Genomic DNA, 21,385 nt, shown 5'->3' on the forward strand with positions numbered 1-21,385 from the left:
TGAAAAGTGCAACATCCTCTACTTGATAATAAGCTGAAAAATAAATCAAATAATATATTTCTTGGCTTATAAGACAAAATATTTTCTGCCTATAGACTCATATGAGTGTATGATAGTTACTGGAGATGATGTGCATTTACAAAAGCAGATTGAGCAGTGTACTGATATGAAGGGCTTGGATTTGTGAATCTACCCCAAGCAAAGAATGAAGCGACTTTTGTATATTATTGTATAAATTTCAGGAATTTTTTTTTGTTAATACAGTCAAAAGGGAACAATTTCTTTCCATGATATATGATACTCCAAACAAATTAACGGAATAAAATGGGTCAGCACGAATTCTTCTTTACAAGCTCAAAACAAAGAGCACAGGTCTTACAAAATAATTGATCAGCATTTAGCTCTCATAACCAGCATTTTAAGATATCTTCTGGAACTACAGTCTCTAACAAATGCTTGTAGAAGAAGAAAATAGTGAGTGTAAGGAAATACGGATACTTATTCGCATTTTTGTTTACATAAATTTCTTTAATGAACAGCCTTAAATGTTCCTTCTTCCTTAAGAGGGATATTGTTTTCATCTCTATCAATATTGATTGAGTGCTTTTGCTTTCTTCTTTATTTATTTTATATATTTATTTATACAATTCTTTTTTCACTTATTAGGTGCTTTGAAGGTGATTCTCGGTACATTTTGAACAGCTGGTAGGAACATTGTAAAAAAATGAGTTGGCATCATTGTCTGGGAATGAACTGAAATATCGATCCATACTAAACATGAAACAAAATTCTTGACACTGCAATAATTACTTCATATTTGGAATGCTTGTATGTTTCTCTTTTGTTGTTTCATTTATGTGTACATTATTTTCCATAAACGCAATGAGTTAGTTTTGCAAGCAGAATATCTGATAAACAATTAAAGAATGCACTAAACATTTGTGTAGCACCTCTTTATAGACATTTCAGAACTGGTGATCTCTTCTTTATAATCAGCTGGAGAGTGAAATTTTAATCCATAAGTCACTGCTATGTTCCGTCAAATTTCATCTTCGTGAATATAGAAAATTTAGTGTTTATCATCACTGTGTTTTGCACCCTCACACGTTAGTTGTATTTCTACTATCAGATTATTCCTAGAAGACTGCAGTATCTGCCATCTCTTTTAAAGTCACCTACTGATTAGGCAAAAAGAGGGGCAGTGTTCTTGCTCTCACTGGCGACGTCCCTGTGTAATTCAGCTTTTTAATTATGCTGCTTCATTGAAATTGATTTATGCATCTGCAGTTCTGCTTTAATAAATGTGTCATCATATATTGTATTAGTTGAGAGTTTTATGAATGAAAAGTTGTAAAAGATTTCCTTATTTGGTGAATTTTTCTTATAGAAGATGTATTGGATTATTATCTGGCTCTAAACTAGGAAATGTTATTTACTACCTAACATAAAATTTGGTCCTTTCATATGTAGCCTATGTTATTTATCACTTTACAATGCACCAAGGGAGGAATGATTCTGTTTGTATTTAGTATTGTACATTTTTATTCATTTTACTTTTTATTATTTTCTAGAATTAACAAAATATGCATCTGCTTCATTACAGAGATATTTATTGGCATGTAGCATAAATCTTGTCTCAATATGAGAAACTGCTTTCTAAACATCTACTGTTAAATCATAAATTAAGTAGGCTACACTTTCCTTGGAAATCATACGTATAAATTTATGAAAACCTGTTTACTCATTCAGCCATTTATTTTAGGCTTTGTAATATTTCTTTTTTCCAGTATTGTAGAAATGACATGATTAGTTAAGGATAAGGTGACATGGAGATCTGCATCAAACCAGTTTGTTGAGCGACGAACTGGACAGCAACATTTTAAAATTATCTTGAGAATACAAAAAAATACTTGTGACAGAAATATTGCAAATGTTAATATATGTTTGTTTACAAATAATTTAAAATATATTTTTCTTGTTTTAGATATTCTTGGTAATAGTGAAATTTCCTAAGTTGTTATCTAGCATCTGTTTGCTCATGAATATTTTCAGTTTGATGATTTTCTTCTGGACACCATATAAAATTAAATTTGAATGAAGTGTTGATGCCCAATTTGATCTTGCATCATGATCAAGTTTTGTGAAAAAGACAGTATATCAGATCAGTATCTGTCATTTTAATTTTAGAGCTTTTCTTCGTTTTGCTTTATTTCTTTCCTTCACTAACTTTCCCCTTCTTCTCGTGCTCCCCTTATCTGACTCGTTGTAGGGTAGAGTAATGGATCAATGACCTCTATTTTTGTCTTTTGTCTTTTCTTCCACCTGATGAGGATGGTAGAATACATCCATATTCTCCTTCTGTCTGTCGTAAGATTAGAGCAGGTATACGATGTGGTGGTTACATAGAAATGAAAAGATTAGCACAGGTATAGGGTGGTACGGAGGGCTGCATCACACCAGTCTGACTGATGGCTCAGATAACAACAGAGGATAGTTGCCCAGTTGTAGCCCCTCTTAAAACAATAATCGCCACCACCATTGCCACAGAAATGGAGCTGGATAAGACACCTCGGAAATAAAACCACAGGCCAACAGGCAGTCCAACTTGGTTGCACCACATGCAATAGTGATGGGGAATTAATCTTGGAATATGGACTTGTGTATTGCGAACACTTTCTTTCAAAGGAGGATGAACACTTCATTACCTATAAAAGTGGGAATCATAATACACAAGACTACATTCTAATAGATAAGCTTAACTTAAGACAAATTAAAGATTGTAATATTATTCCTGGAGAATCCCTTACTTCCCGACATAGACTTCTACTATTTGCCCTAAAACTTAAAACATTCACAAAAATGAAATTGACCAAACTTTTTAAAATATCAAATACAGTAGCATAAATTGACACAGACAGAGGGAAGCATCTCTCTGTCTCAAGGGAGACTGCAGCATTTTTTCTGGATTGCCCAGTGAAGTTTTGTCAAGGCTACACAATATGCAGCTGCATTAATTGATGTCCCTGGTGGTATGAAGCCCACTAGCAGAACACCTTGTCTGTCCGAAGATATGGTTGCCATATCTTGTGAGCTGAGAAAGTCTGCTTGAATTTTTCTTTCGTCAGATATAATACATGTTGAGACTTCATTAATAATTGCTTGGATTCAATGGTTACATGGGACACCTATGTCTGGTCCCCCATAACGATGTGCTCCAATAATGCGTCACCTTCCTTATAGTACCATTAAAATATAGGATTTTTATCCACCTTATTCAATACACAATGTTGTTAAAACTCTAAAATTAATGCATAGATAGCACTGGCACATCTCTTCATTTTGTGTTCCTCGGTTAGCATCTTCGGAATCTACCGATTGCACAACTTTTTTGACATAATTTTGTTGAGAACTGACCTTGAATCATGTGAAAAGTGAAGTGATAGACAGGGTATTGTGAACTACCTGTTTGCTGGAAGGACAGTGTTAACCTCGCACACATCAACATCTCTGATCAGAGATGGCAGACGAGAGCATGGGTTGTCATTTACATTCTCCTGGCCTTCCTTGAATAACCTTACCTACTTATTAACTTTTCCATCACCCATAGCATTGGGGTCATACACTTAACAGATCTGGTTATTAACACTTTCAACACTATGCCTGTACGGGTTACGGGCTCGCTGCTTTCCTGCTTCTGGACGGCGCCCATATGTGATACAGGCGTGATTTTCTCGTGTGTTTATATCCAGCTGCACATATCACGTACAGTTCCCGTCCTTGATTGGAGGTAATAGTTCATCTAGTGACCGCTAGAATGCAGCAGTTATCGGGAATTTCGAACTGAAACGTTAAAACAGGGTATTTTCTCCTTGCCATGACCTCTGTCGAAGCACTCGATGTGCCGTGTGCTGCGCGCACCAAATCTGTCACACTGTCAGCTGTGTTACTGTGTAAACATGTCTTCACGCCGGCTCAATGATAGGGATATTTTGGATATTTTATCAGAAGAAGCGGGTTCAGAGATGGATGAAAGTGATGACGATCCTGCTTACGAACCGGATAACGTATCAAGCGATAGTTCAGGTAGGATTTTTATTTATTACGTCACTTTGGAACGTAAGTGTTTAGCTGTATTATTTTACCCTGAATACAAATGATAGAAATACTTCACCTACAGAAATTTGGGGTTTTTTTTTTTCTTCGTTTAGACGAAGAGACGCAGGCTGATGATTCACCTGTGCCGGAAACACTTGCTAGATCATCTGAACCTGATGATGAATGGTCAGAAACAGATGACCAACCACAGCTACCTGTCTTCCAGTCGGCATCTGGTTTTACTCAGTTTTGCGCAGGGAGTGACGAAATGGATTGTTTAAAGATAAAAATTTCATTGTTCCGTATAAACCAGTACCACTTCTACTTATTATTAAATAAGAATGTAATCACTGCATTTCTTATTCTTTTGTAATGAATAGGTTGAACCTCTTTATTTATTATTTCAATTTTTACTGAAATGGATTGTTTCAGTAATTTTTTTAGTGACGATGTGATCAAAAATATAAAAACAGAAACTAACAGTTATACAGGTACAACAATTGCGGCAATGAAACGTCAGGGCAAACTGAAGGAAAATTCCATGTGTCACCGGTGGTCTGCAGTAAAACTTCACTAAATTTATTGGTTTTTTGCAACAATTTTGCATATGTGTGTGGTGAAGCTACCCAAACTTAGTGATTATTGGTCTACTGATCCCTTTTATCAGACAGGATTTGCCATTCAATTGTTGAGTCGTGATAGATTTTCCGGAAATTTATTAATGTTGCACCTAAATGACAATGCCACCTTCATCAAGAAGGGGGAACCTAATCATGACCCACTACATAAACTCAGGTCTTTCTTTGATTTTTTTGTGCACAAATGCATTGCCAGTTTTCAGCCGTATGAGAACGTAACAATAGATGAGGCTATATGTCCCTTCCGTGGTCGAGTAGGGTTTAGGGTTTATATGAAGAATAAGCCCAATAAGTACAGTATGAAAATGTATGTACTTTGTGATGCGGCAACAGGCTACGTACTGAATTGTGAAATATATACGGGATCCGCAGGGAACGTTGACAACAGCATTCAGGCTCTTGTAGATAGATTATGCTCACAGTTTTTCAGTAAGGGCCACTGTATTTATATGGACAGGTACTATACTAGCCCTTCCCTTCTGAATATGCTGTGGCAAAAGAAAACCCTGGCTGTTGGAACTGTCATGAAAAACAGGAAGGGTTTACCACCAACGTTCAAGACAAAGAAATTGAAGGAGGACGAGATGATATTTTTGAGGAAAGGGCACCTTCTTGCTGTGAAGTGGAAGAGCAAGCAGGATGTTTTATGCCTTTCAACAAAACATAAGGCTTCCACTACACTTGTTTCTGGTAGATCAAAGGGTGGTGTCGTACAGAAACTAAAGCCTGATGTAGTCATCGATTACAATATAAATAAAACTGGTGTTGATAGAGCAGATCAACTGAACAGTTATTACCCATTTGCACGGAAGACAATGAAATGGTGGGAAAAACTCTTCTTCCATTTGTTCCTTATGTCTGTTGTGAATGGTTTCATTCTATATAAATAGATCTCAAAATCAAAGATATCTCTTGTGGATTACATGAGAGTGATCAGTTTGCGGTTAGCAGCTAAAGGAGGAGGAGACATCTCAAGGCTGGAACCTATTCCCTCCCCCAGTGTCGATAGGACTTTTGCTCGCCATTTTCCAGAAAAGGTTCCTCCAACGAACAATAAAGTGAATGCTACTCGTTATTGCAAGGTATGCTCAGACAGGGGCAAGAAGGAAAGTGGTAAGCGCGTCAGAAAAGAGAGTAGCTGGTGGTGCAAGGAGTGCAAAGTAGGACTGTATATAGTGCAATGTTTTCAGGACTACCATACAAAAACAAACTATTCCTAAATAGGTAAATATTTTATTCCACTGCATTTGTGTTTATTTGTGGCCTAAGTAGTCACATTAAATGATTATTTTTTATTATTTGAGCAAGCTTATTGGTATAACCTCAATGTAAAATTTTTTCCGTACTATTTTTTTCATTTTTTTTCATAAGACTGGTATAATTAAATTACTTCAGATATTCACTTCTTGATTAACATCTTCATTTTGGATGGTTGACACCTTCATACGGTACAAAAATCAGGCATGTAATATGTTTCGCTGTTCCATAATAACGTGTTAAAAATTATCAAAAAGACCCAGTTCACAGCCAGGATCCATGTTAAAATATGGTAGTGTTGAAAGTGTTAATCTCTGCTGGCGACACATTCCTTGCTGTCAAGAACCAGATAATTGACTGTATCTCACATGTGATGGACCACTTGAAAATGAATATCTTAGCAATGATTATTTATATTTTTCAAAACGAGTTTGTACTCTTGTTGGAAAAGATAGTATTGCAAAGTGGAGAACAATACAGCCTCCTCAAAATTAACATGTGCGAGCCTACAACATTGTGTCTCATTTTCTGGGAGTAAAATCAGCGACAAGAAGCGAGTCGTCTGTTACAGGAGCTTGGAGTCTCCTTTTTACGAATGATACTGTATGTTACAACATCTTGTAAAATATACAAATTTTGAAATTAAAAAGGTGAGAGAATTGGGATTGATGAGGAAAATCCAGTCTATTTGAAGTTAGCATTGTATGGAGATTTTTTTCCTTCTCTGTTGCTCCCTCTTCCAATGGTGACTTGTGATTGTGTTTATCCTATTGTGTGTTCCTACTCGTGTTCCTATCTTTCTCTATATGACTTCAATTTCGAGTTGGTTTGCTGATGCTCCGATTCCAACTATTACCCTAAAAGATCTTGAGGCAGAACTAACAGCTGAAGTAGATTTGTTAGAGTAACCACCAGCTATTGAATGTTTGATGTGCCATGTTATAGGAGGTGTGCAACATGGTTGCCAAAGCAACAAATGAAGGACGTGCCAGTCCTGTAGTGCTCAAGAGTCCCAGCAAGGATGTGTATGAACCATGGGAAATGACTGAAAAGGAGCAAGAAATAGCCACAAAGTGTATTAAACTCATCCAGGGAAGGATTCCCAGTAAGGTAAATCAGAAAGCCACATTTTAAAATGACATTAAGTTGTATTTGGTAATCCATCACTAAAAGCAACACATTCCTTGTGATTACTTCCATACGGTATAAAGTAGACTAGTCTGATTCTGGTTGAAAAGATGGAGTCTTGTGTTTATTAAACAATTGTCTGCCTGTGAAATGAATTCTCTGTTGTCTTTTTTCATAGAACATGCATCATACATCCTCTCTATAGAATCGTATGCCTTGCAGCACTCAGTCTGCATGCCTCTATGAATTAACTATGTGCCTCCACAATCCTTTGTGACCAGTTCTGTAGTTCTGCAGCCTCGTTTAGTTTCACACCTCTTATTTTTAATCATTAAATATTGAGTCCTCTACGAGTGTGTGGTCTGTCGGAAGGAAGTGGTACTCCTTAATTCCCACAGGTCCAAGGCTTGCTTAAAACATTCTGAGCATGCCCAGTAAATTTCTGTGAGGTAGGGTGCTAGCTGTACTTACACATAACAGTAGTATGATTTAGGGACCACTAGTTGATTGGGTAGCTTTACCTGTGTGAGTGCAAGGAGGGCCACGATTCCTAATATGTCCAAGGTAACCAGTTGTATTCTATAGCAGATGGTATAGCAGCTGGTAACCTGACTCTCAAGACCATTACTAGGCCATTCTCTTATCCTCATGTTTCATGAATTAGGACGTGACTACAGGAACTTACACCACAAACGACAGTGATTAAATGTAAAACAAGAAAATTTCAGTGCTCATTGAGTAGTCGTTTCACATACTGTGACAAGGCACATTTGCATAATGAGTTTTGTATATTCTCTCTGAGTTTGTCTTTCCAATTTTGATACTATGCTCATCCAATATGAAATACTTCAGTGTACAGCCTCACTTCTTAGAGGAATTTCCTTCTCTGACTGGTATGTACTGTGTGGTGATCCAAATATTCTTTCTTTTGTAGTATACTACTTTGTATGTCCTCCATTCTTAGTGCTGGAATCTCATTGCATAGATTGATTAATACTTGAAACTTTAATCCCCTGTGTTCATATCTTACTTTATCCCATAGTTCCCACCTGTTGGAACATTCATTCATGCTACTTTCATATTTGTCACTTCCAGCTTATATATAAGATATCCTGAGGCTACCCAATAGAAAATTTGAACTGAAGAGGGATGGTTATGATGGTTGTGATTATTATTTCAAGGGGTAGTACAACTTGATAACCATCCCCTCTGAACTCTAATCAGAATAGGAAAAGGAAGCGGTCTTATCCTTCGAAAAATAAAAGCATTTGCAAAAGAAAGTGTCAAGAAGAATTTGATAATGAAAACTTCTCAAGGCCTGATCTAATACACACAACAAATTTAATTTCATCTTACAAACCACCAGTTTTGTTTTCCATCTGGCATTCATCTTCTCAAGTCTTTTCACTACCAGAGGAACGCTAGTTTTGGAAACTTGTACAGTTTTGTTTTTACTTTTTTACTGTTCCACCTCATAATGGCAATGTTGAGAGGGTATTTTGTTGTCAACAGTCTTATCAATGTGTGAAAGGAATGTCAAAATTGTTGCATAAAATGGGATCATCTGATAAATGTAGTTGAGCAAAAACAATGTAACAACTGGTTGTACATTGTCTTAAACTCTATTGTGAGGTATATTTGCATTAAGTTTCATTAAGTTGTTTGCAATTAATGTAAAGTTATGTTTAAGGCTATAATATTTTAGCGCACATGCATTTTGATGCAAAAATGTAACAACTGTTATTTTAATTTATTACATTTTTAAAAAGTGTCCTCCGTTTCGTGTCACACGATTTGGTAACCTTGCCCTCAAGACAATTTAATTTTTATTTTGATTCATATTCTTAGCAGGTACATTAGGAACTAATAGAACCTGTCATTGTACCTGCTCTAAATACATTATGTGTAAGATCTTCAGAAGTGCAATTCTAGATCAGTAGATGAAGTATGGAATACCGCCTGAAGGTGTCTCAACACAAGACAATTAAGAGGTGTAGAACTACCAAAACAAGCACTTTGAATTCCTAACTTGAGTTCTCATTATACAACTTTTCCAGCTTCATCTATTTTAATGTAATAATGTTTATGAATATCAGCTAGTTCCATGGTATGGGGGGTATTGTGCCTGTCTCTTACCTGGAGGTCCTGGTTTTTATTTTCTACAAGTCCAAGTATTTTTATTCTGGACTGAGGACTGAACAGGATTCACACAGCCTTGCGAGACCTTCTGAGCAGCTGCCTGATATGAGAGGCAGTGGGATTCGGTCACAATAACCAAACAGTACAGCTGAGGACAATGTCTTGGTGACGCGTGGCTGTATGACATAATTATGTAGACTATTTGCCTGGACAGCGGTTATTTTGGCTCCTTGACGAGCTGTAATTATGTGCCACAGGTTTTGGTAATGAATATCTGATTGTGTCACAGTTAAACTAACCATGAGTGATATCGTTCATTTACATATTTATTGCAAGCATATTAATCATTGTCATGTCAACAAGTGACTGATAAGTCTAAAGGGTCAAATTTTGCCAGTTTACTTGTCTGCTCATTTATGGCTGTGAATGTTGAGCAAGGCAGAACCAGCACAATCAGCAAATGTATGTCACGAAGATGCAGATGCTGTCATTATCAGTAGGTGTCATTCTGTCTGACGGATTGCGCAGTGCACACGTGCGAGGATCATTTAATGCTGCCCCTATCTGTGAGAAATTGAAGGAGTGGCAGTTGCATAGGATGTCCTAGAGCAAACAGCCAAAAAACTTTGAGGAGAAACAGCATTCTAGTCACACAGTCATCAAATCAAAGGGTATTCTCTTTGATGATCAGAAGAGCCGACCCTGAGTGATACTTGTGAGTGTCCATTACAGGCACATAGACATCCAGGAAAGGAGAAGAAAACACTTGTCTGCTTCTGAGCTGCATGTAGTTGGGATCTTCTGAAATCAGAGTTGGCATTTTATTGTATTTTCTTCCTTCCTCTTTTTTTTTTTTTAATTTATTTTTTTTTTTCTTCTGAGAAGGAAGCCATTCTTTCCAGTGTTGACTTAGTAAAATGTAAAATAAAAACTTTCCAGTCTGTCAAACATGCAAATTTTAATATAAATTATAAAACTATAAACATACCTGTAAACGAAACACACCATTATATGAAGAGTGATGTGTTTTGTTCTATAAGAACATCCTCAGATTCTAACAAATCACTTAAATCATGCTTAAATATGTACAGTATTGTTTACGTTGCATAAACTTGTCAATGATAGAGAGTTAGGTGATATATAAACAAGTATTAACAAATAATGATTGTATAGGTATTCAACCATCACTGTATAAACATAATGAAATACTTCTGTACTTATCTAGACTGCTGGAGCGTGGTTTGTGGTCCTGAAATAGTGTTTGAAGACAATGGACCACTCTTCAGCAGTCTAGATAAGTACAGAAGTATTTTGTTATGTTTACACAGTGATGATTAAATACTCATACAATCATTATTTGTTAATACTTGTTCATATTATCACCTAACTCTCGATCAGACAAGTTTATGCAATGTATACAATACTACACATATACTGGTATATGCATGATTTAAGTGATTTGTTAGAATCTGAGGATGTTCTTATAGAACTAAACATGTCGTTCTTTGCATAATAGTGTTTTTTTAACAGGTACAGTAGAGTCTCGCTCATCCGACCTTCGCTTATCCGACATTCCGTGTTATCCGACACCGGTAGACTTAATTTGAACTTTTGGTGGAGACTAAATTCAGGCACACCCGCTATGGAGAGTGCGACCATGGGACAAGCACTGGCCTGACCGCTGGCGGTAGGACCGTTTTTTTTTCTCAAGGACAGGTGCAGTGAGTCTTCAGTCATTGTTCATTGTAGTGCTAGTTGGGTGCGGATGTTATAGTTTTCATATCCTCTGTGAGTATGGCGAGTAAATGGAAGAAAGTGATTGTTTCTATGGAAGACAAGTTGAGTGCATTAACGAGACTGGACAAAGGGGAAATTCTTCAAAATGTGGCTTCAGATTATGGTGTTGGATATGTTACAGTGGGAGACTGGAAAAAACAGAGGGAAGAAATTGGAAAGTGGCGCTCTACCAGAGCAGACAAAAACAATGAAAACATGTGAGTACGAAAAAGTAAGTGAAGCAACACCGGGAAAAGGGCCTGCCAATATCTGGCCCCATTCTGCAGGAAAAGTCTGTGTATTTCCAGAAGGAGTTTAATGAAGGGGACCCTAATTTCCCTGCCAGTGCTGAGTGGCTTGATTGGTGGAAAAAACGGTACGGCATTAGGCAGCTTAATATCTGCGGAGAAAAGTTTCTTCTCGTAAGACATCTGGAATGTTTTCGTTCAATACTGCATGTACTGTACAATTTAATTGATAATTCAATAAATAGAGTACCGTAAAACATGCCATTGTTTTAGTACTAGAGTATAGCCTTTCTGTTTGTTTCAGTTCATTTTCAAAGTTATTCTGTATTATCCGACATTTTCGGTGATCCGACATACTCCAGGTCCCGTTTAGTTCGGATAATCGAGACTCTACTGTATCTTTATAGTGTTATAATTTATATTAAAATTCGTGTGTTTGACAGAATGGAAAGTTTTTATATTACATTTAACTTGCATTTTCTTCATGTAACTCTTAAAGTTTTCCATTAGTTTATAAGAATTTTATCTTAATGTAATCCAGTCCTTATTTAACTATGTGCCCCATATTGTTTTGTATTCATGTGTTCCTGAATGTTACAAGATTATGTAAATGGTTTTCTTCTTCTTAGGATCTACAAATGTCAAAGCATGAAGCAGATGTATCTCCCAGTGAAGATACACAGGTGGACAGTATGGTCTCTAGTGTCATATCTACATCGTCAGTTGAGTAAGTTCAAATGGTAGACACTTTAGCGTAATGTCAATCTATGGCCAGAGTAACATTCTATTATATTTATTTGTTGCGGAAATATTTAAGCAAAATATCTTGAGTAATTCAAATTATGTCTCTCAAGAGACATTCCTTAGACTTTAAAATTTGTATTTCATTTTAGTTTTATTTCTGATTTCTTTCTCTTTCACCTCCCTAGTCTTAAAAGTCGTCTTTGCTTTCTGTAGGTTATCGTCGCCTGAGAAGCAGGCTCGGTGTGTTCCATTGGAGCAGTTTGTCTTCCCCAGTGGGCCAAGAGGAGATGCAAGCACCCCTACTCCTATGAACTGTAGCACAGACCAAGTTGTACTGTATGTGCCAGAGATGGAGGAGATACGCATTAGTCCTGTAGTGGCACGTAAAGGCTACCTTAATATCCTAGAGCACAAAACAAATGGATGGAAGAAGCGATGGGTGGTAAGTGGTATCTGTTGTTTGCTACTTTAGTATATATTACCATGATTTTATAGATTCAATAGCTTGTAACCACCCAGCTTTTTCAACATTCATGATGAGGATGCTAAAGGGCAGCATTTCCCAGTTGAAGGCGCAGGGCTGGCTGGGCCAGTCCTGGAATATGGAACAGCCATATGGGAACCTTAACAAACAGGACTCATTAAAGAACTTGATGGTGCAGCAAAAGGCTGCAAGATTCGTGCTTAATGATTTCAGTCCTAGAAGTAGTGTGACAAGTATGATAGAAAACCTTGGGTGGGAGACACTGGGGACTAGAAGGAAAAGAACATGGTTATGCACCACATATAATACCTACACGAATAAGCCACCTTGGGGAGAGTTGAACAGTCGACTAAAAAAGCCCTGTTACATAAGCAGGACAGATCATCCGCATAAAGAAATGTGTATGTTGGGTAGATATTTGTTTATAAATTGGGGAATTGATTATTGGAATGCATTATCTGCAGATGTCTTAGAGCTTTTTTCCAAAAGTGTAAGATGTTTCAAGAATAGACTCCGGTATTCTGTAAATTGTGTGTAAATTTCTATGTGATGGTGTCATATTTTAATACACTGTTCATATTATACAGGAATATAAATATAAATACGAGGCACCATATCTGCTTTGTCCATATAGGCTATTGTTACGATGGGCTCGCCACACCCAAAGGCATTTTATACCTACAGCCAGGTTCAAAATTCGGCTGCCCCTAACATGGAGACAGATGCCTTTCGTAGCCGCTCCTCTGGAGTACAAACGCTACGGGTATGCCCCTTCCGCCATCTCCGCCGTACCGAAGTCCACCTTCTCCGCCGTAGATGCCGTTGAGGTCTTCACTCGTAACCCTCAGCTGGGACCCATACCAGATGTTACACACCGGATCAGTGTGCTCTAGGACTCACATAGGCAGGGGCGCCACTCCCTGGGTAGGGCTGCCTCCGAAGAGGGTCCCTACCTGCAGGAGGAGTGGTGGAAAGACCAAAGAAAGTGGAGAGGAACCATATTTGCCCCTACCCGGCTACAGCTGGATAAAGGGAAATGATGATGATGATGATGATGATGATGATGATGATAAATATAAATAAGGGAACTTTCCACCTAATCAATACTTTATTCTATAAGTGTTTAGAAACCCTTAGTATTACAGTAATATCACAGTACCGGTTTCAACCTCATACTCAGGCCATCTTCAGCTGCTGAAGAACCTGTTAAAAAATAACTATATACAATCCTAAAACATTACTTAATACAATCATAAACGACAAATAGTTCGTTATTGATGTTCTCTGGTTTAAAGTCGAGAAATTCATGTTTGGTCCGTATTGAATAGAGATTACAAAACATACATATATACATACATTATTATAGACTGTTATGCCTTTCAACGTTCAGTCTGCAAGCCTCTGTGAATTTACTAAACGTCGCCACAATCCTCAATTTGAAATAAGTTTTGTGGCCTCATTTAGTTCTATACCTCTTATCTTTAAATCGTTAGAAACTGAGTCTAACCATCGTCATCTTGGTCTACCTCTACTTCTCTTACCCTCCATAACAATCCATTATTCTCCTAGGTAACCTATCCTCCTCCATTCGCCTCACATGACCCCACCACCAAAGCCAGTTTATGCGTACAGCTTCATCCATCGAGTTCATTCCTAAATAAGCCTTTATCTCCTAATTCTGAGCACCCTCCTGCCATTGTTCCCACTGGTTTGTACCAGCGATCATTCTCATTACTTTCATGTCTGTTACTTCTAACTTATGAATAAGATATCCTGAGTCCACCCAGCTTTCGCTCCCGTAAAGCAAAGTTGGTCTGAAAATAGACCGATGTAAAGATACTTTCGTCTGGGAGCTAACTTCCTTCTTACAGAATACTGTTGATTGCAACTGCGAGCTCACTGCATTAGCTTTACGAAACCTTGATTCAATCTCACTTACTATATTACCATCCTGGGAGAACACACAACCTAAATACTTGAAATTATCGACCTGTTTTAGCTTTGTATCACCAATGTGACATTCAATTCTGTTGAATTTCTTACCTACTAACATCAATTTAGTCTTCGAGAGGCTAATTTTCATACCATACTCATTGCACCTATTTTCAAGTTCCAAGATATTAGACTGCAGGCTTTTGGCACAATCTGCCATTAAGACCAATCGTCAGCATAGGCCAGACTGCTTACTACATTTCCACCTAACTGAATCCCTCCCTGCCATTTTATACCTTTCAGCAGATGATCCATGTAAGCAACGAACAGCAAAGGTGAAAGATTACAGCCTTGTCTAACCCCCTTTAAGTACCCTGAACCAAGAACTCATTCTACCATCAATTCTCACTGAAACCCAGTTGTCAACATAAATGCCTTTGATTGATTTTAATAATCTACCTTTAACTCCATAGTCCCCCAGTATAGCGAACATATTTTCCCTCAGTACCCTGTCATATGCTTTCTCTAGATCTATGAAACATAAACACAACTGCCTATTCCTCTCATAGCATTTTTCAATTACCTGGTGCATACTGAAAATCTGATCCTAACAGCCTCTCTGTGGTCTGAAACCACACTGGTTTTCATCCAACTTCCTCTCAACGACTGATCGCACCCTCCCTTCCATGATGCCAGTGAATACTTTGCCTGGTATACTAATCAATGAGATACCTCGATAGTTGTTGCAAGCCTTCCTGTTCCCTTGCTTATAGATAGGTGCAATTACTGCTTTTGTCCAATCTGAAGGTACCTTACCAACACTCCATGCTAATCTTACTACTCTATGAAGCCATTTCATCCCTGCATTCCCACTATACTTCACCATTTCAGGTCTAATTTCATCTATTCCTGTTGCTTTATGACAATGGAGTTTATTTACCATCATTTCCACTTCCTGAAGCATAATTTCACCAACATCATTTTCCTCCTCCCCATGAGCTTGGCTGGTCGCTACACCACCAGGATGATTTCCTTTTACATTGAGAAGATGTTCAAAATATTCCCTCCACCTCTCCAGTGATTTCCTGGGATCTATTATGAGTTCACCTGAATTACTCAAAACACTGTTCATTTCCTTTTTCCCTCCATTCCTCAGATTCTTTATTACTGTCCTGACAGGTATCCCTGCTGCTTGACCTAGCCTTTCTAGGTTATTACCTAAATCTTCCCACGACTTCTTTTTGGATTCAACAACTATTTGTTTCGCTCTGTTTCTTTCATCTAAGCACAAATCCCTGTCTGCCTCGGCCCTTGTTTGGAGCCATTTCTGATAAGCCTTCTTTTTACGTTTACAACAATAAGTTAAATTGTACAAGATCCACCTTTTCAATACAAGATATGTTGTTGATTAAAATTACATCATCATTTATTAAATGGTACCGGTTTCAACATCCATGGACGTCGTCATCAGCCAAATAGGGTCATTATACAAAGATACACATTAAAGTTAAAACACATAAAATTGACCCTCATAATTAAAATTATCTGTAACAAGTTAAAATATAAAGCATATTTATGCTAAATATCCAGGTTTGAATATATAATTAGTACAAGATTGGCAACTTGTTAGTCACTAATTAAAAAAAAAAAAAAACTGAAGTTGGGAAGCCTCGTAGAAATAAGTTCGAAGTCATTGACAATTTTAAATTTTTTTAGATTTGGGTGCTTTGTACAGCATTGGCATCAACATATGTACGTATGTAGAGAAATGTATACTAACTGCGATGTAGTAATGTTAAATATGTTGAAAGAAGTGGATGATGTTCCTCCGTGATCGTAACAACAATACTAAGGCAGTAGATAATACATATAAAAGCCATCTTCTTAAGTACGATGTTATGTCATATTTCTTTGGAGCGAGTGGATCTTGTGACCGGAACTGTATGTTGAAGAAGTTAAAATATTCTCGATCCAATGCGGGCCTGTAGTATGAAAGATAAAAACGAGTTAACTCGGATAGTGGAAATGGGGCAAGGAAGTAAAGTTTTATGAAGAGACTCGCCTTTTGGTTGACTGGTTGTATGTACTGCGGAGTTGAGTTTAAGAAAAATTGACAAGGGAAACGTGTAGACTGGCTGGGGAAGGAAGGGGAGAGGGAGGAGTGTTAGGTAGGAGGATGGGGAGGGGCGATAAACGGGGCGGGATCAGCAGGTTTCCTATCTGAAAGACTGAGCTATTTTCCGGAATTTTGAACAAATTAAACGCTGCAATGAGAACATCGAACAGGATTTTTGGTTTCTCAGAGATGTTATTTAAATTAAAGTTTGAATTAAAAAATTGGTCTAAGTGAATGTAGCAGCTTTTGGTAGTATCTAAAAGAGGTGTCAGAGCCGGGAATCGAACCCGGGCCTCTGCGGGTGGCAACTTATCACACTAACTGCTACACCACAGAGAGGACTAGAAATGCAGTATATGTAATATATTTTATACCATACTAGCTGATGTACCCGTGCTTCGCTACGGGATTCTCAGAAAGACTGACTTTGTGGTTTTCCTAACTGAATTGAAGATAGGTCATTACAAAAATGTCAGTAGGAATGTAGCGATTGAAGGCAATGTTATCATATAAAATACTCGAACAAATGAAAAACCGCACACTTTCTCACTTTCAACGAGCAGTACTACGGTGCCGATCTAAGAGTCCAAATTTCCAGAGCTGGAATAACCAGGCGCAGACTGCCGTGAACACTCCTCTGTCATTATTCCGTTAAATATGCACACTACTCATTCCAATCAGTGCCTCAGAGTAGGGATTGAATAGCTCGAATACTATGATGAACCAGTGTGTTACGTACCAGATATATCAGAAAATGTATGAACCAGAGGAATGGCATGCTAAAGAAGAAAGTTATCTTACTCCCCAGCTACTTCCCGCCAATATGCAGGCAGGCTGTTACATTCGGTACGACCAGGCGAGTTGCCCCTGTGGTTAGGAGTGTGCAGGTGTGAGCTTGCATCCGGAAGATAGTGGATTCGAACCCCACTGCCGGCAACCCTGAAGATGGTATTCCGTGGTTTCCCATTTTCACACCAGTCACACCAGGCTGTACCTTAAAGCCAAGGCCGCTTCCTTCACACCACCAATCATTTCCTATCCCATCGTCGCCATAAGACCTACCTGTGTCGGTGCGACGTCAAGCAAATTAAAAAACCCTCGGTACGCTGCAGTAATCCTATCTGTCGGGGATGAGAGGAAACAGAAGACAAAAAGCACATCACAACAAACAATGGTCAATGTAATGTTATTGTTGATAAAGTTTATGAGCTTTCTATATTGCAGGCCTTCACATTAGTTTTCTTTCGACTCTGTCATATTAGGGTGTCTTACAAAATTATTGATATCATAGACTGTAGTTCCTTATTCTCAGACTTTACATACCGATTTTCACTAAATTCTGTTTGCCCATTTTCTCGTGACTCGGCGCTGATATGGACCTAGTAACAAAAATCCAAATTCATGAATATCTCTGATTATATGTGGTACGGTAACAATGTATAAGACATAAGTGATCGGAAATTTAATAACTTCTTACATAACTGCTACTAACTTATGACATAACTAAAGTTATGTTAGTTATGTAGTATTTATCGATACGACCACTAATAACATAAATAACTTATTTATTGAGAATTACATTTCAGGCCTTCCCCTAAACTACCATTTCACTCAACGTGAATAAAATAATTTGTAGCCTAGATTGCAGTGGTTCATCACCCGACATTACATACCGATTTTCATTACATTCTCTTCAACCCTTTTCTATTGATGCGTGTACAGACAGACAGACAGACAGACAGACAGACAGACAGACAGACAGACAGACAGACAGACAGACAGACAGACAGACAGACAGACAGACAGACAGACAGACAGACAGAAATTACGGAAAAGTAAAAATTGCATTTCCTTGTTACTGTGGACATGACAGTTACAGAAATATCATTCATTTCAAATTCTGAGCAATGCACAGGCAAGACACTTATTTTATATATAGATTACATTTCAGGCCTTCCCCTAAACTGCCATTACACTCAGTGTGAATAACATTATTGATAGCCTAGATTATAGCGACCTATTCCCCGACTTTGCATACCAATGTTCGTGAAGATACGACCACTAATAAAATAAATATTTGACAATTAAATTTTAGGCCTTCCCCTAAACTACCATTTTTCTCAGCGTGTATAGCCTATATTGTAGCGACTTATTTCCCATCTTTGTCTAGCGATTTTCATTAAGACACGACCACTAATAACATAAATATTTGAGAATTAAATTTCAGGCCTTCCCCTAAACTACCATTTCACTCAGCGTGATTAAAATAATTTATAGCCTAGATTGTAGCGGTTCATCACCCGACTTTACATTCCGATTTTCATTAAATTCTCTTCAGCCGTTTTCTCATGATGCGTGTACAGACAGACAGACAGACAGACAGACAGACAGACAGACAGACAGACAGAAATTACGGAAAAGTAAAAAATGCATTTTCTTATTACTGTGGACATGACCGATACAGAAATACCATTCTTTTCAAATTCTGAGCAATGTACAGACAAAACTCTTATTTTATATATATATATATATATATATATATATATATATTTTTCAATACATTCAATTATTTGTTTCTGTACCGTACTTGGAAATGTGTTTGATTTTTATGCCATAGTTTTTAATAGAGGTATTCATTTTTGTGACATATGTTTAAGATCATCCTAATCGTAAAATATAATTTGTGTTTTAGGCAGTGCGTCGGCCTTATGTATTCATCTTCCGTGAAGAGAAGGACCCTGTGGAAAGGGCTCTTATAAACTTGGCTACTGCACAAGTGGAGTATTCAGAAGACCAACAGGAAATGGTCAAGGTGCCAAACACGTTCAGGTAAATTTTATTGTGCCATCTGTTTTCAAGATATTTGTGTAGTTGTACAGTTATTAATGTGAAATATGTCTTCTGGTCTTTAACCATAAAAAGGGGAAATCTACTTTTGAAAATTATCTTTCATGTATTAGATACCTACTGAAATTGTACATCTAGCAGGAAAATAATATTCATTGGTGTAGAGAGTGGACCCAAATTTATCATACTTTGTTATAGGTTAGGTAATGATTTATTTTGTGGGAGGTGTGACCCGGTTGATTGGAGGGATATTTCTGTGTGTTCTGTGATAAGGCATTTAATAGAAAGGACTATTGATAGGATATTGAGACAAAGTATAAAATTCAGTGAGAATCAGAGAGGATTTGTATCTCAGCCAGGAATGTTTGTTAATGTTTCATTGGTAGATGGATGTTTGTGAAGGGGTAGAAATGAAAAGGTCAACATATCCATAGCAATGGTAGATGTAACTCAAGCTTTTGACACTGTAGGGTTAGACCATTTGGATAAATGTTTGAATTTTCAACCAATCCCAACACCACTCTGTAATTTAGTTAAAGTTTTTTCAATAAGGACTTCACAAGAATACATAATTTTAATTGAATTTCTGACTCAATTATGCTGCAGAAAGCAGTTTTCCAGGAGTCACCTCTTTCTCCATTTTTTTTTTAATTTAAAAAGAGATTTCATTCTCAAGGATCTGTCAGAAAAAGAAATAACTGACAAATATGGTTTCAAAGTTTCAAGATAATTAGAAAAAATGACCATAGCTGCTTTCGCAGATGATATTGTCATCATAGGACATAACATAGCTGCAGCTCAGAAGCTAGTGATGATGGTAAAATCATTACTGGAAACAATAGGTCTCCAACTAAATGAAAGCAAATCGGTTTCTGTAAATGTTGAACAGGGAAAGCTGACAGAAAAGGACTTGACTCTTTATATTGATAGTTTCATAAGAGGCATAAACAAGGGGAATCCTTTAAATATTCAGGTGTTTCATTCAACGAAGGGATAAAATTTAATTTTGAATCATTCATCATCATCATCATCTGCAGTTTCCAGCTGTTGGCCAGGTCTGCTAGAATCATTCATATTAAATCTTAAAATTGACCTTGAAATCTTTGTGTCAATGTCTATGCTATGTCCAGACCAGAAGCTAAACATAGTTAATCAGCACATGTGGCCAAAATTTACATATCCTTTGCAAATGGTACCAATGCAACAACTTCCAGCAAAATATTTAGAAGAATATAGATAAAATAATCCATAGCCTCATCAAGGAAATGCTGCTTTTACCATCGGATGTACCTAATAGTATGTTTTGGGAGGCTTACCATTAAAAAAATGTAATATTATTAGTTTACTAATCTATAATAATCCTCATGTGAATACTTTAAGGCCTCTAGAAGAAGAATTTAAAGGATCATATAATCATCTGGATCTCCCCGGTCCAACGGATTATCGTAAATCAGCTGCTAGAAACCTAAGGAAAATCTTTGTCAGAGGCAGTATGACATTTGGAAAACATTGCCTGTAGAGGGCAAAGGGATTGAATTATACGGTGAGGTCACCGAAGCCATTACTGTAATTGGATCACCAACAAGTCAGGACTGTCTACCTCGGAATGGGTTACCTTTCTGAAAATGAATGGCAATGTTGCAGCAGTAGTTCCCAGTCGATCCTTGGATGGTTCCTGGTGCAGATATGGATGCCCAGAGAATGAAACCCTTGCTCACGTTCAAGGGCAATGTGACCGTGATTTATGCCCAGAAACGTTTGCCTCCATCAAGTAAGGAAACTAATAGCAGCAGCATTGAAAGACAAATCATGGGAAGTTGTGGAGGAAGTATCCTGTATTGCAACAACCGGCTCCACTATACGAATAGACATCTTGCCATCTTCAAAGGTTGCCAGAAATAGATTCATTATATACCAAACAATTAGATTTGAAACAGGAAGAAAATGGCCAGAAGAAGTAAATGTTGAAAGAAGAACATAC

The 21,385-nt window shown here is 37.4% G+C and overlaps 1 protein-coding gene across 1 annotated transcript in view; it reads left to right on the forward strand.

Moving 5' to 3' along the window:
• unc-104 (kinesin family member unc-104) overlaps positions 1-21,385 on the forward strand; it is an 871,528-nt gene that overhangs the window by 805,914 nt on the left and 44,229 nt on the right. Inside the window, exons 29-32 of the mRNA XM_067138474.2 lie at positions 6,936-7,100; positions 11,911-12,008; positions 12,239-12,467; positions 19,250-19,386. Coding sequence (XP_066994575.1) covers positions 6,936-7,100; positions 11,911-12,008; positions 12,239-12,467; positions 19,250-19,386 — 629 coding nt within the window. The remainder of the gene's footprint in view (positions 1-6,935; positions 7,101-11,910; positions 12,009-12,238; positions 12,468-19,249; positions 19,387-21,385) is intronic.

Source organism: Anabrus simplex, chromosome 1 (assembly GCF_040414725.1).
Source record: "Anabrus simplex isolate iqAnaSimp1 chromosome 1, ASM4041472v1, whole genome shotgun sequence".
In the NCBI taxonomy this organism is placed as follows: Eukaryota; Metazoa; Arthropoda; class Insecta; order Orthoptera; family Tettigoniidae; genus Anabrus; species Anabrus simplex.